The sequence below is a fragment of the Grammomys surdaster genome, unplaced genomic scaffold (genome assembly GCF_004785775.1).
Source record: "Grammomys surdaster isolate TR1022 unplaced genomic scaffold, NIH_TR_1.0 67, whole genome shotgun sequence".
NCBI classification, from domain to species: domain Eukaryota; kingdom Metazoa; phylum Chordata; class Mammalia; order Rodentia; family Muridae; genus Grammomys; species Grammomys surdaster.
This window is the reverse complement of record NW_021604569.1, coordinates 22,296,377-22,310,152: the sequence shown is the minus strand read 5'-3', so window position 1 is coordinate 22,310,152 and position 13,776 is coordinate 22,296,377. Positions and strand designations below refer to the sequence as shown.

At 39.7% G+C, this 13,776-nt stretch overlaps 1 protein-coding gene across 1 annotated transcript in view; it reads left to right on the top strand.

Annotated features, from left to right (window-relative positions):
* The window catches only part of LOC114630727 (ankyrin repeat domain-containing protein 36C-like), a gene marked incomplete at its 5' end in the record, with an annotated part of 109,288 nt that overhangs the window by 31,114 nt on the left and 64,398 nt on the right, over positions 1 to 13,776 (top strand). Inside the window, 4 exon segments of the mRNA XM_028779014.1 lie at positions 3,744 to 3,850; positions 4,999 to 5,057; positions 7,588 to 7,624; positions 9,176 to 9,248. Of these exon segments, the coding sequence (XP_028634847.1) occupies positions 3,744 to 3,850; positions 4,999 to 5,057; positions 7,588 to 7,624; positions 9,176 to 9,248 (276 nt within the window).

Genomic DNA, 13,776 nt, shown 5'->3' with positions numbered 1-13,776 from the left:
CAGGCAGCAGGCAGCAGGCAGCAGGCAGCAGGCAGCAGGCAGCAGGCAGCAGGCAGCAGGCAGCAGGCAGCAGGCAGCAGGCAGCAGGCAGCAGGCAGCAGGCAGCAGGCAGCAGGCAGCAGGCAGCAGGCAGCAGGCAGCAGGCAGCAGGCAGCAGGCAGCAGGCAGCAGGCAGCAGGCAGCAGGCAGCAGGCAGCAGGCAGCAGGCAGCAGGCAGCAGGCAGCAGGCAGCAGGCAGCAGGCAGCAGGCAGCAGGCAGCAGGCAGCAGGCAGCAGGCAGGAAGGCAGCAGGCGGCAGGCGGTAGGCGGTAGGCGGTAGGCAGGAAGGCATGCCACTAGAGCAGTAACTGAGAGCTCACATATTGATCCACAGGTAGAAGGCAGAGAGAGCTAACTGGATATGGCATGGGCTTCAGAAATCTCAGAGTCCAACCCCAGTGGCATACCTCCTTCAACAAGGCCACACCACTGAATCCTTTCCAAACAGTTCCACCAACTGGAGATCAGTCATTCAAACATAAGAGTTTATGGGGGATGTTCTTATTCAAACCACCATGACACAGTAAAGAAAAGTGAAAATTGAGCAAAGATTATTGGTATAAGCATTATTGTGATTTTAAAATTATATTATTCTGACTTACCCAATATTCATGTCTAAAATATGTATTAAATAGTTATCAAAATAATCAAGGAATATGCCTTTGTCTGCAAAGCAAAACTATGTAGCAGAGAGCCTGTGGGGATATTTCCCTCTAGCACTTTTTATTTTAGTTTGAAGAGAGTTTATCCTCTATTTTGATACCATTTTCGGACTAATATGAACATTGTGGAAACATAGACATGTATACATAACTTATTAGTATTTTCATTACAAGTGAAATATACTGTGTTTTCCAAGATGTTCAATTAAAATTATGTTTGATGTCTTACCCAGCTGTGAACCCTGTGAACTATAGTAATGACTAGTGCGGCAAGACTGGCCCATGGGTGTAGTAATGGCATGAATGTTAAGGGAGTAACCAGCTCCTTTATAATTGGATGTAAATATGCTCCACAAGAGAAAACACATGCCTAGTACTGTAAATATGGCTAAGATTCTGTGGGTAGGAGCTCATAGGCCCCAAGGGGTGGACCTACTATTATCATTATACATGCACGTAGTATTAAATTGCCCTCTAGATCTACATTTCTCTACCCATAAAACAGCAAGGCTCTCAGACTCCATTAGAGGAGGATTTTTTGTGTAGTTGATGGAGAGCAGAGGATAAATGTCCGAGGACTGCTCAACTGAGACATCTATAACACACCCTCACTCCCAGGCTTAGGGCATGTCCCAGAAGGCAGGTGGCTAAAAGCCACAGCTCTGAGGGGTCCAGAGTAAAATTTGTAGACATGATAGGACTGTTACACTCATGAACTCAAACAGCAGTGGCTGTTTACATACGACTTGCACAAGATCTAGCCAGATCAACCATTCTAGCACAGAGAGGGAAATGTCCATCACCTCCTCCCCCGACCCCTACCTGAGGATCTATTGGTAGGAGTTAACAGCTCCTGAGAAAAGGCAGGTCAACTTTCTTTAAGCATGTGGCTTCTGGTAGGACAACCGTGCTCCAGTGGATTACCTCATACCCAGCACTTTTCATGATGTTTCTAAAGGCAGTCAGGTTGACAATGAAAAACCAGCCTACTCAACTAGGAATACTGAGCACACTTTCTAGAGTCTGTTGATCTTTTGTGTGTCTTCTTTGGAGAACTATCTGTTCAGTTCATGAGCCTATTGGTAGATTGGATAACTTTTTTTGCTAATGTTTAATTGTTGCAGTTCTTTAATATACACCCTAGATATTAAGCCAATGTCTAATACATAGCTGGCAAGGATTTTTACCCCTCTGTAGGCTGCTTCTCTCTGGCAAGTGTCTTCTTCACTACTCAGTATTTTAATAGCATACAATCCATCTATTGTTTTCTATAGTACTAGGGTCCTAAAGAAAACCCATACAAATTCTTACATGGCCTTGAAGTGTTTTCCTCCAACATTTTACAGTTTTCATTAAGGTCTTTGGTCTGTTTTGACTTGATGATTGTGTTGAGTGAGATGTGTGGATCTTTGTTCCGGCTTCTAACTGTTGGGACCCAGCACTCTAAGCACTGTTAGTTAGAGGCCATCTTTTCTCTAGTGGATGTTTTTGACAATTACATAAAAAAATATATGCCTGGGTTTGTATGTGCATCCTGTATTCTACTCCAGTGTTTCACATGTTCGTCATTGTTTATTTTTATGTATATGGTGTTCTGCCTGCATGTAGGGGCACCACATGTATGTAGTGTCCCCCAGAGACCAGAAGAGGATGCTGGATTACAGGAAACTGGCATTGTAGATGGTTGTGAGCTGCCATGTGGCTGCTGGGACCCCTACAGGGCAGCAAGTGCCCCTAACTGTCGAGGTGTCTCTCCAGATCCCTCCCATCCGTCTCTCTGCCAATATATGCTGATTTGTTGATATGATTTAGTAATAAAAATTGAGATTAGTCATTGTGATGTCTTTAGGATTTCTTTGTTTATTGAGAACCCATATGAATGTTAGCAGTTTCTTCTAGTACTGATGAATGTCACTGGGATTTTGACGTGGATTGTACTGAATCTGTAGATCACTTTGGGTAAAATATCAGTTTTCACAATGTTAAGTCTGCCAATTATGATCATGGCAGGTCCTTCTATGGTCTACCATCTTCTTCAAACCCTTTTTGTGTCTTCTTTTTGTTATAGAAATCTTAACTTCCTTTGTTGGATTTATTTTGGGGTGTTTTTGTCTTTTAAGCTGTTGAGGATGAATTTTTTTTCCCTTCTTTCTTGGCTAATTTGCTACTGGCATGTAGGAAAGCTACTGATTTTTACCTGTTGATTTTATATCCCAATAATTTGTTGGAAGTGCTTATTAAGCCTAAGTGTTTTCTGGTGGAAAAAAAAAAGCTCAAAACCTCAATTTCCTTGCCGAGTTGTACTTCCATGTTGTTGACTCCCCCATCCACGCTTCTGATTTTCTCTGCCATCTTGCCAGCTGCTTCCTCTGTGCTGCTCGCTAGTGCCCCTGGGTCCTAAAGAGAACCCATCTGTTTGGTTCATTGTTTTTCAGGTCATGGATCATTTTATCAAAAAACTGTTACAATCAGCTTCTGCTAGTCTACCTACCCGTCTGAGTACCCTTGATTTCAGTCTTAAGTGCTATGATTGGGGCTGAAGGAGCCATGTTGCCTTGCCTTTCCATATTTCACGTGGTGACAACACATAAGACCATTCTCCATTGCTAACCAACCTGTCCGTGGCAGAGTCGCTGCTTCACCCACATCCTCCATTGGGCTTGAGCTAGTGAGGGCTGGTTCATGTCTTTTGGGTATGGCTTCCCTTCCCTCCACAGGGAACAGTTTCAGCTTCTCCGTCAATCTTTGTTTTTCTCTCCTTTCACTGGGTGACTTGTGGCGCTCTCTGTGTTTGAGATGCAGCCCATTTTTTTTCTCATTCTGACTCTCCTTCATGAGCTGAGTTTTGAGGATGGCTGGTATGGTGGCCCGATAGCATTTCACAGGGGAAAGACAGCACATGTGAAGGCCCAGTGGAGGGAAGAGACACCATTTATTTCTCATCTGCCTTTCACCATCACATCCACCCACAGAATGTGTTAGGAGATTTTTAATTATGTTAATGTGTTGTGAAGTTATTGAGTTACTGTCTTGTTTGTACAGGATGAACTGCTGTCACTTTTAGCCCCTCTGGAGGAAAATAAACCACAGATGAAAGACTCTCCAGTAACTGAAGCTGCCAAGTTCCAGACAGATGTCAAGCTGGAGAGGTGCCCGTGTTTCCTCCTTTCTCTACGTAACAGCCTTTCTGGCACTCTGGAGTGATTGCAGTCAGCCCTGCGATCTGAAGAACTAGACAGCAGGGACATGCTTCATTTCTAGTTTATAAGATACAATTATTAAAACAAAGCATGAGTAATTTATACATGAACTATTCAGTGCGGGCACAAAAAAAACTGATATATTGACAAGGATTGATACTCTGCTTTACTGATACACAGGTCACCTTACTCACAACCTGGTCTCATGTCACATGGGGCTAAAGAATTCCTCATTAGTTTTACTAATTTTTTAAAATACAGGCTCATGCATATTTACTCAACATTGAGTTCATGTCTTATTTTCGTTTTCATCTTTGCGTTCTGATGTACGTGTCTTAATGAAAGTACATTGTTGCCGGGCGGTGGTGGTGCACGCCTTTAATCCCAGCACTTGGGAGGCAGAGGCAGGCGGATTTCTGAGTTCGAGGCTAGCCTGGTCTACAGAGTGAGTTCCAGGACAGCCAGGACTACACAGAGAAACCCTGTCTCGAAAAACCTTAAAAAAAAAAAAGAAAGAAAGAAAAAAAGAAAGTACATTGTTAAACACAATGGGAATTGAAAATCACTCTCTCATTTGGGTGACCATGCTTCAGATGGCTGTCTCCGAGGAGCTGTCAGTCACCTGATGGCATCTCTGAGTGATCATTGTCCATAATTACCAGAATCCATTTAGATCTTTTTACATTGTTCACAGTGTCTTAGATTTTATGTGTAGTGAGCACAGAAAGTTGGGGTAAACTGTCTTTGTTTGCTTTAACCATTCTTCAGTGGACATAGGTAATATGTGGATGGCAGCAAGAGCACAGCAGGTTTGAGCTTCACATAAGAGTGCGCTTAGTTCTTAGGTTTCACACTTGCTACGTGTGACCTTGAGACCTTGATTAGTGGCCGTATCACTTTTGATCTTGTCTTTCTGTGTTTGTTTAGTTGAAAATGCCATAAAAACTTGAAGAACTTGCACATTTGGAGTATAGGTGGCAACTTCTCTTGTATTTAATGAAACATTCCTTAAAGGATTGAAAGTCTTTGTTAGATGGTTTTATACTTCTACTAAACCAGTACTTAATGCTTCTCATTTTTCTCATTTGTGGAAAAAGACAAGGTATTTTAGAATTTGAAGAAAAGGGACTTGAAATTTGCCAAGACAGCAATCTAGGTAAGACCTGGATTGGGAATTATTGTAGATAAGCCTTGCTTTCATTTAAAAAAAAAAAAGTAAGAAATAAGTTAAATCATGAAAATGGTGTTTACAAAGTGAACATATAAAATGATTTTGTATTTTTAAATTACGTATTTGTCTAGAATCTAAGTTGTTTAATGAGTTCGTTACTAAGTATATTTTGCTTTCTGAAACAGTGTGACTTGAAAAAAATCATTTTCCTTTTGTGGTCTTGGGATTGAACCTAGAGCTTCCCAGATTCTGGATAAGTGCTCTCTCACCAAAATACATCTCTGTCTCCTATAGTTTCTTTTATTAATATTTATGGGTGATAGCAAAGTTTCTTTTGGAAATCTTTACATTTTGATGTGTTTTATTTCCTACAGATGGGTCTTGGCCCTAACACTTTAATTACTTTTTTTTTATTAATGTAAAGAGACGACATGACCAAGGAAGCTTATAGAAGGAAAAAAATTATTTGGGTTTTACAGTTTCAGAGAGTTAGTCTGTAACCATCATAGCAGAGAACATGGGAACAGGCAGGAAGGCATGGTACTGAAACATGAGCTGAGAGCTTACATCTTTATTCACAAGCAGGAAGCAGAGACAACTAACTAGGAATGACATGGGCTTTTGAAACCTCAAATCCTGCCCCAAGTGACACACCTCCTAATCCTTCCTATACAGTTCCACCAACTGGGGAACAAATATTCAAACATGTGACCCTATGGGGTGTGTGTGTGTAAAGCACTCTGCTACGTCTATTACATTACTTTTCTATGAGTATAGTAGATTGTCCTGGAAAATACCTGAGAGAGTCCCAATACTTATTTTTCAAGCTTATGATGATTTAAAGAAAGTTTTCTTTATATATAGAGAGCCCCTTCCTGGCCCATTCTGAAGCTTGAATGACATAATAATTTTATTTCTATAGTTGTCATATCAGATAGCAACTTTCTCCTCAGTGGTGCATTTCAAGCTTCTCTCTGCTATCAAGATGGTGAGGAGGGGGTAAATCATCCCAGAATGGTCTTCCCGTGAAATAATTCCATGGAAGACAAAGTGAGCTATTTTTATCACACACAAGATAGAGAACATAGTTAGAACTGAGAGTGGTTATTAGCTTTTCCTAGTAGAGCAAGTACATTGATGTCTCTTTTCTTCTGGAAAAAGAAACTTTAATCTGGAAACTGAAAAGGATCCTGGCTTAGTTAGGGTTTCAGTTGCTGCAATGAGCACCATGTCCAAAAGGCAAGTTGGGGAGGAAAGAGTTTATTCAGCTTACCCTTCCACATCTGTGTACATCATTGAAGGAAGTCAGCACAGGAACTCACACAGTGCAGAAACCTGATGGCAGGAGCTGATGCAGAGGCCACATAGGGATGCTTACTGGCTTGCTTCCCATGGCTTGCTCAGCCTACTTGCTTACAGAACCCAAGACCACCAATCCAGGGATGGAACCACCCACAATGGGCTTGACTGTCCCCCATCAATCACTAATTGAGAATATGCCTTACAGCTGGATCTTATGGAGGCACTTTCTCACATGAGGTTCCCTCCTTTCAGATAACTCTAGTCTGTGTGTCAAGTTGACATAAGATTAGTCAGCACATTCCTCCCCTGCCCATTATGTTTTGCAAAGCTTCAAAGGACCATGGCCATTCACTGATGCTGCTTTTGGCAGGGTTTATATGAAGCTAAGCAGTTTCCACGGAAACTCCCCAGCAGTTGTGTTGTGTCCTAACAAAATAAGTTCACAGAGAGGTGACTCGGTCATGACTCTGCCTGCTCTTCCAGAGAACCTGGGTTCAACTCTAAGCATTCAGGTGATGGTTCAAAATCCTCTGTAATTCGAGTTCCAGGGCACCAGTACCCTCTTCTGGCCTCTATAAGGACCAGACATTCAGGTGGTGTACATATTTGCACATGCATAGGTAAAATAAAAATGAAAAGATAGTTTAAAATAAAAATAAGTACATGCCCTTAGCTCGGCTTCTCCTGCCATTAGCCTGGAAGAGTCACACTGCCTGTTTTTTATTTAGCATCAACAGCCTCTCATGGTGACTCTGCTAATAATATTTTCTGCCTGGTGATTGTATTCAGTTACAGTCTGGCTATCAAGCATGGTAGTTTACATTTAGGTATTAAATTTTGACAGGCTTCTTTCTCCTTTGATTTGAAATACAAAAACTAGTGGAAGTATGAGTTTTAGCTTTTGAAGAGTGGATTGCCTATCATTAGAATGAATGCTCTTGATGCAAGGCTCCAAATTTATTCATTCACCAAACAGTCATCAGTTGAACCATTTTAATATATTATACTTATTTTATTTTTCAAAACAGGGTTTGTCTGTGTAGCCTTAGCTGTCCTGGAACTAACTATGTAGACCAGGCTGGCCTCGAACTCAGAAATCCACCTACCCCTGCCTCCCAAGTGCTGGGATTAAAGGGATGTGCCACCCCCTCCAGGATTTCTTTTCTATTATTTTATATTGCTGATTAACAATTTATTTTTCCTTTACCTTTAGAAGCAGCTGAAAGTACTGAGTCCTATTCAATACTAAGGTAGGATTTTAAAGATTAAGTACAGAAAAAAGAAAACTGGTACATATTAGTGTTCTCTGGCTCCTTGCTGCGTGATGGGCTTGAGGCTGGCTGCTTTGCAGTCATCACAGCTTGTTTGCAGAGCATGCACCCTGTCTGTCATAACCCATTTTCCCCAGCTAGGTGGCTCTCACTGAGGGGCTCATAATCCCACAATTGCCAGGAAGCTGATCCAGGGAGTTAGACTGTGCACTTTCTCAGTCCCTTTTCCTGCTCTTCTGTATAAATGATAAAACAAGAAACTACTTCGTATAACATCAATTCACAAAGTCCAGCTGTGTGTGATCCCTTGTACCAAGTGTTCCCAACAAGCTTAGCAGTGCTATAATCATGGTCTTAAAAGTCTTACAGCTGCAGTCATAACCAAGGTTCGTTTTAAGGTTTCAGGGTAGATCTTAAGCCTGTGGCTATCGAACCTTCAATCTGATACAGAACAAAATCATGCAACTTCTGTAGAGGAATTATTTTTCTGGAAGTAAACCACATCTACATGTAGACATTGTTCAGCTACAATATTTACATATGCCTAGAAGCTATCTGAATTATTATTATTACTATTATTATTATTGACTCCCTATTAATTTCCCTCCTGAAATTTCATTTTCTAATTTGTTCTCATCATCAATGAACATGTTTGTCTTTGCTGTTGTCTTCCTGCGTGGTTTTACCTTCAGTCCTTTGCTTGTGTAGACCCCACTGAAAGTCTGTACAGAATCAGGAGTTTAAGGACTTGCTGAAAGCAGTAGGAATGAAATCCGACCTCATGTTCCTTATGCCTAAGGCCTGTGGCCTTTATTTATCTTTTATTTGTCAGTACTTTAAAGATGAAGTATTCGAGAAGTTGAAATCCATCAAAGATGAGAATGGAATTAAAAAGCAGATCCATGGTAGTTTCTAAGAATGGAGTTACAGAGAAGGGGGAGTTTTTATGTAACACTTTTGGTAACACTTATGATTTTAGAATATTTGGAGTCTCTATCAGCATGATCATGAGGATACAGGAGTTTGGGGGGCATATTTATTAAGTTTGATATAGTCTCCTGCATTCGGTAACACTTCTCAATTTTCTAAATATGTCATTTCTATCTTTTACATTTCATAACAAACCACATTTGACTTTAGTTGAATAATATACTCATTATTATTTGATTATAATAATATTAGTATAGCATTTTCAGGTTCCTATTAAAAACTACAAATGGATTGTTTTTAACCTATGCATTTATTAAAGAGAAATGTTTTTATGTGTGTTTAGCTTAAAATAGATTAGAAGAGTGTTATATTTTAGAAACATTCAAATTACAGATGTTCTTCATAAGACTAGTGCAAAAACATCACTGGGTTCTCTTTGAGAAAAATATTTACAGTATAAAATGAATTTTTGAACCTCAATATAGAAAAGTAGATTTTTCCACATAGCACAGTTTCAGTGTGGTCAACACAAGTCCAGATGAAGTGAGAGGGTTTTTGAAGAACAGAACTCACCCATTTTTATACATCTTTGTTCTAAAGGTTCTCCACCAACCCTGATGTTAGTGACCCTGAGCCCACAACAAGAAAGGATGAACATAAATTTGATACAAAGGTAAAATTCTTTGAGAAGTTGATCTTCTTATTCTGAGTATGGATTGTTTCAGCATTTGTTCTTAAATTCAAGAATAATCTACTTATTATCCCTTTATACTGAACGCTGATCAGAGAAAACATCCACCCTAGTTAGAATTAGTCAGTAGGTGTTTACTTGGGTCCCTCACAAAGGAATAGTAAGCATTCTTCGACAGCAAGGCTTGAATGAAGATGTGATAAGTGATACAAATCTTAAAGTCAGCAAACTTTCCTCATGATAAAGTAAAATTAAAATTTGGAGGAGGATTTGTGGAACAAATATACTTTTGTGTCATTTTTTAAGTGATACTAATACAACTTTTATGAAGCTCACGACTATAAAAAATTTAGTCACGGCTGGAGGGTTTGCTCAGTGGTTAGGAGCACAATCTGCCTTTGCAGAGGACCCAGGTTTGGTTCCTTGCATCACATGGCGGCTCACGACCATCTATAACCCCAGTTCCAGGGCATCAGATGCCTTTTTCTGACTTCTATGGGCATCAGGCATGTAGATCAGGCATTCATGCAGGTAAAATATTTTTATACATAAAATACATGTAAATATTTAATGTAGTCACTTATAGTAATCAATGAATTTTCCGGTGTCTCATAGTTCTAACTAGCTAGCAGAAATGTGTAAATTTTTATTCCTTCAATGCTTTTTCTTTATTAGCATATAAAGTTTACAAATATTTGTCATTATTGTGTGTGTGTGTGTGTGTGTGTGTGTGTGTGTGTGTGTTTATGCATGCACATGCATGCTTATGTGTACCTGTATGCTCTTGCCGATGGAGGTGAGAGAGGTGTTGGAGCCTCTGGAGCTGGAATTCAGCAGCTGTGTGTAGATTGTGTGAACCACCTGGTGTGGGTGCTGGGAAGCCACCCACAGAAGCACCTCTAAAAGAACAACCAGTGCTCTTAACTGGTGAGCCATCTCTCCAGCCCTTACTCGGGTACTTTTAGAAAATTAATTGTATCATAAAAATTATAAGTATAGCCAGGCAGTGGTGGCGCACGCCTTTAATCCCAGCACTTGGGAGGCAGAGGCAGGCAGATTTCTGAGTTCGAGGCCAGCCTGGTCTACAGAGTGAGTTCCAGGACAGCCAGGGCTACACAGAGAAACCCTGTCTTGAAAAACAAAAACAAAAAAAAATTATAAGTATTATTTGCAGCATAGTGGTGAAAGTGTCAGCTGTATTCATGCATTCCACCATGGGGGTGTTGGTTATCAAACTGAGTGTCATACACGTGGTAGGAAGTCCAGCTACTGAGCCACACTCTCAGCACTGGAGAAGACTCTTCATCTGTGACACTTTGAAAACATAGATGTTGTATTTTTGTGTGTGCGGTTTGAATTTGTCTTCTCATAATAATGTCACCATGTTATAGCAACACATGTGGCTATGTCCAGTGAGCAACTTAACAGCTGTGGTATGTTCTAAGAGTCAGTACTTGTCATCAAAGAATGAAAAGCAAGATGAGCAACAGAGTCTACAATACTCCCTCTGGAAAATACCAGTCAGCATTTTCAAGTATCTTCCAATCAAATCACTTGGTAGCACTCTCAGAAAGTCTGGCTGACATTAATATTTATTGTTTTTCCCCTTTTAATTGTGCTGTTTGAGCCTAGATCCAAGTGTATGTAATTAGTGCTCTACCACATGGTTACTTACCCACCCACCCACAATACTGACGGTCAAATATTAACAGAACATTTTCACCTTTGAAACTCAGGAACCCTCGGGATTATATTCCTCCTAACATCCCAAAAGAATCCACATGTAAAGATTTAGCAGCTGTGAATGTCATAGCTTAGCATGTAACTGATTAGTGCGTGTCAGTACTGGGTCCAAATTTCCAAAATTTGAACAGTATCTGAAAAGTATTTGAGGGTTTATAAATATGATATTTGAATAGTGATAGATTTATAATTTTATTTGCTTTTGATAACATTTTATATGCTATGTTATGAAAAAGCTAGGAAGCAAGAACTCTGCATCTGCTGATACAGAATTAGGAAAATCAGGATAACTCTAAAATAAGGTTTTACATTTCTAAAATCATGCTGGTATTTTAAAATACATAAATTGGCAGACCCAGACTACCTCCCTAACTCTTTCATTCTCTTCTCTCTAGACTTAATCATAGACCTGCTGTAGCAGAAACCCCTCCTTCTATCCTATCTCCATTCCCTGGGGACTCTACCTCTTTGTGTAGACCCAGAGCCTTCTTAACTCTTTCTTGCTGCCCCTCTCAGCCTCTCCTTCTTACTCATCTCTATGCCTTTATATCACCCACCAACACAGAGCAACACTCTCTACCAGAGATCCTACAGTCATCACACCTGCCTAAGATCCAGGGTGAGCAACAGCAACCAATGACCCAAACATCCAACCAACAAAAATTAGACCAAACATCGACCAAGAAACACCTCAAATATCATAACTCCAGATGCCTTGATCCCAGAAAAAAAAAAAAAAAAACATGAACAGTCAAGGCAATATGCCTCCTCCAGAAGCCAGAAACCTACAGACAGGCTAAAGGCAGGCCCATTAGAATAACACCTGACTTCTCAGGGGAGACTTTGAAACCCAGAAGAGCTTCAAAGAGAGATGTTTTACAAACTCAAAAAGACTACAGATGCCAGCCCAGAATACTAAACCCAGAAAAACTATCAATCACAATTGATAAAGAAAAACATTCTACAATAAAACCCATACTAGTTTCTATGAATCCAGTTTTGTAGGAGGCACTAGAAGGAAAACATCAGTCTGAAGAGGTTACTCACATCTAAGAACACAAACGGAATAAGTAATTCTAAACCAGTAAATTAAATCAAAAGAGAGGGAAAAGCCGGGCGGTGGTGGCGCATGCCTTTAATCTCAGCACTTGGGAGGCAGAGGCAGGAGGATTTCTGAGTTTGAGAGTTTGAGGCTAGCCTGGTCTACAGAGTGAGTGCCAGGACAGCCAGGGCTACACAGAGAAACCCTGTCTCAAAAAACCAAACCAAAAATAAATAAATAAATAAAAAAGAGAGAGGGAAAAAACTCACACAATAAACATAGGAATCAATAATGTTCATTACTAACTTTTAATATTAATGGTCTCAATGCCCCTCCCAAAATGGACACAAACTCACAGATTAAATTTGAAAACAGGATTCACCTTTCTGCTGCATCCAAGAACACACCTCACCAACAAGGATAGACATCAACTTAGGGTAAAAAGATAGAAAAAGGTCTTTCAAGCAAATGGACCCAAGAAGCAAGTAGATGTCATCATTTTAATATCTGACATGATAAACTTCAATCAAGACTAGTCACAAGAAGGACACTTGCATATTCATCAAAGAAAAAAAATACACCAAGAGGATGCTATGATTACAAATATTTATACTCTAAACACATGGACACCCAAGTTTGTAAAAGAAACACTAGTATAACTAAAGTCACATATTGACACTCACACAGTGATAGTTGGTGACTTTAATACACAGGTCATTCAGACAAAAGGTAAGCTGAACTAAATGACATCAAAAACCAAATGGACCTAGTGAGTCTTTTCAGAGCATTTTATTCAAACACAAAAGACTATTCCCTTTTCTCAGCAGCTTATGAAACTTTCTCTAAAATTTACCACATACTCAGACACAAAGCAAGTCTCAATAGGTACAAAAAATTGAAATTACAGCCTGCATCCTAACTGACCACCATGGATTAAAGCTGGATATCAACAACAACAGAAAGCTTACAAACTCACAGAAAACTGACTAACTCTCTTCTGAATAAAAAATGAGTCAAGATAGAAACAAGGAAATTAAAAGCTTTTTATAATTTAATGAAAATATGACATATCCAAACCTATGAGGCACAGTGAAGGTAGTTCTGAGAGTCAAGTTCATAACAGTTTGTGTGTATAAAGATCTCATACTAGTAATTTAGTGGCATACCTGAAAGCTCTAGAATAGTAAGAAGAAATAACAACCAAGCCGGGCAATGGTGGTGCACGCCTTTAATCCCAGCATTTGGGAGGCAGAGGCAGGTGGATTTCTGAGTTCGAGGCCAGCCTGGTCTACAGGAGTGAGTTCCAGGACAGCCAGGGCTACACAGAGAAACCCTGTCTCAAAAAAAAAAAAAAAAAAAAAAAAAAAAAAGGAAGGAAGGAAGGAAGGAAGGAAGGAAGGAAGGACAACAAAAAAAGTAGATGGGGAGAAATAATGAAACTTTAGGCTGAAATCAACAAAAAAAAAATATAAAATAAAACAGTGCAAAGAATCAATCAAAGGGAAAATTGCTTCTTTGAAAAACAACAAGATTGACAGACTCTTAGCCAAATTAATAAAAAAAAGACACACAGGAACCAGATTAATAAAATTATGCCCAGAGAGAGGATCCATATGAAAGAGGGACATCATAAAAGTGAGGGAATTCAGAGCCTCAATAGGATATACTTTTTAAATGTGTATATATATATATACACATTTAAATGTATATATATACATTTAAATG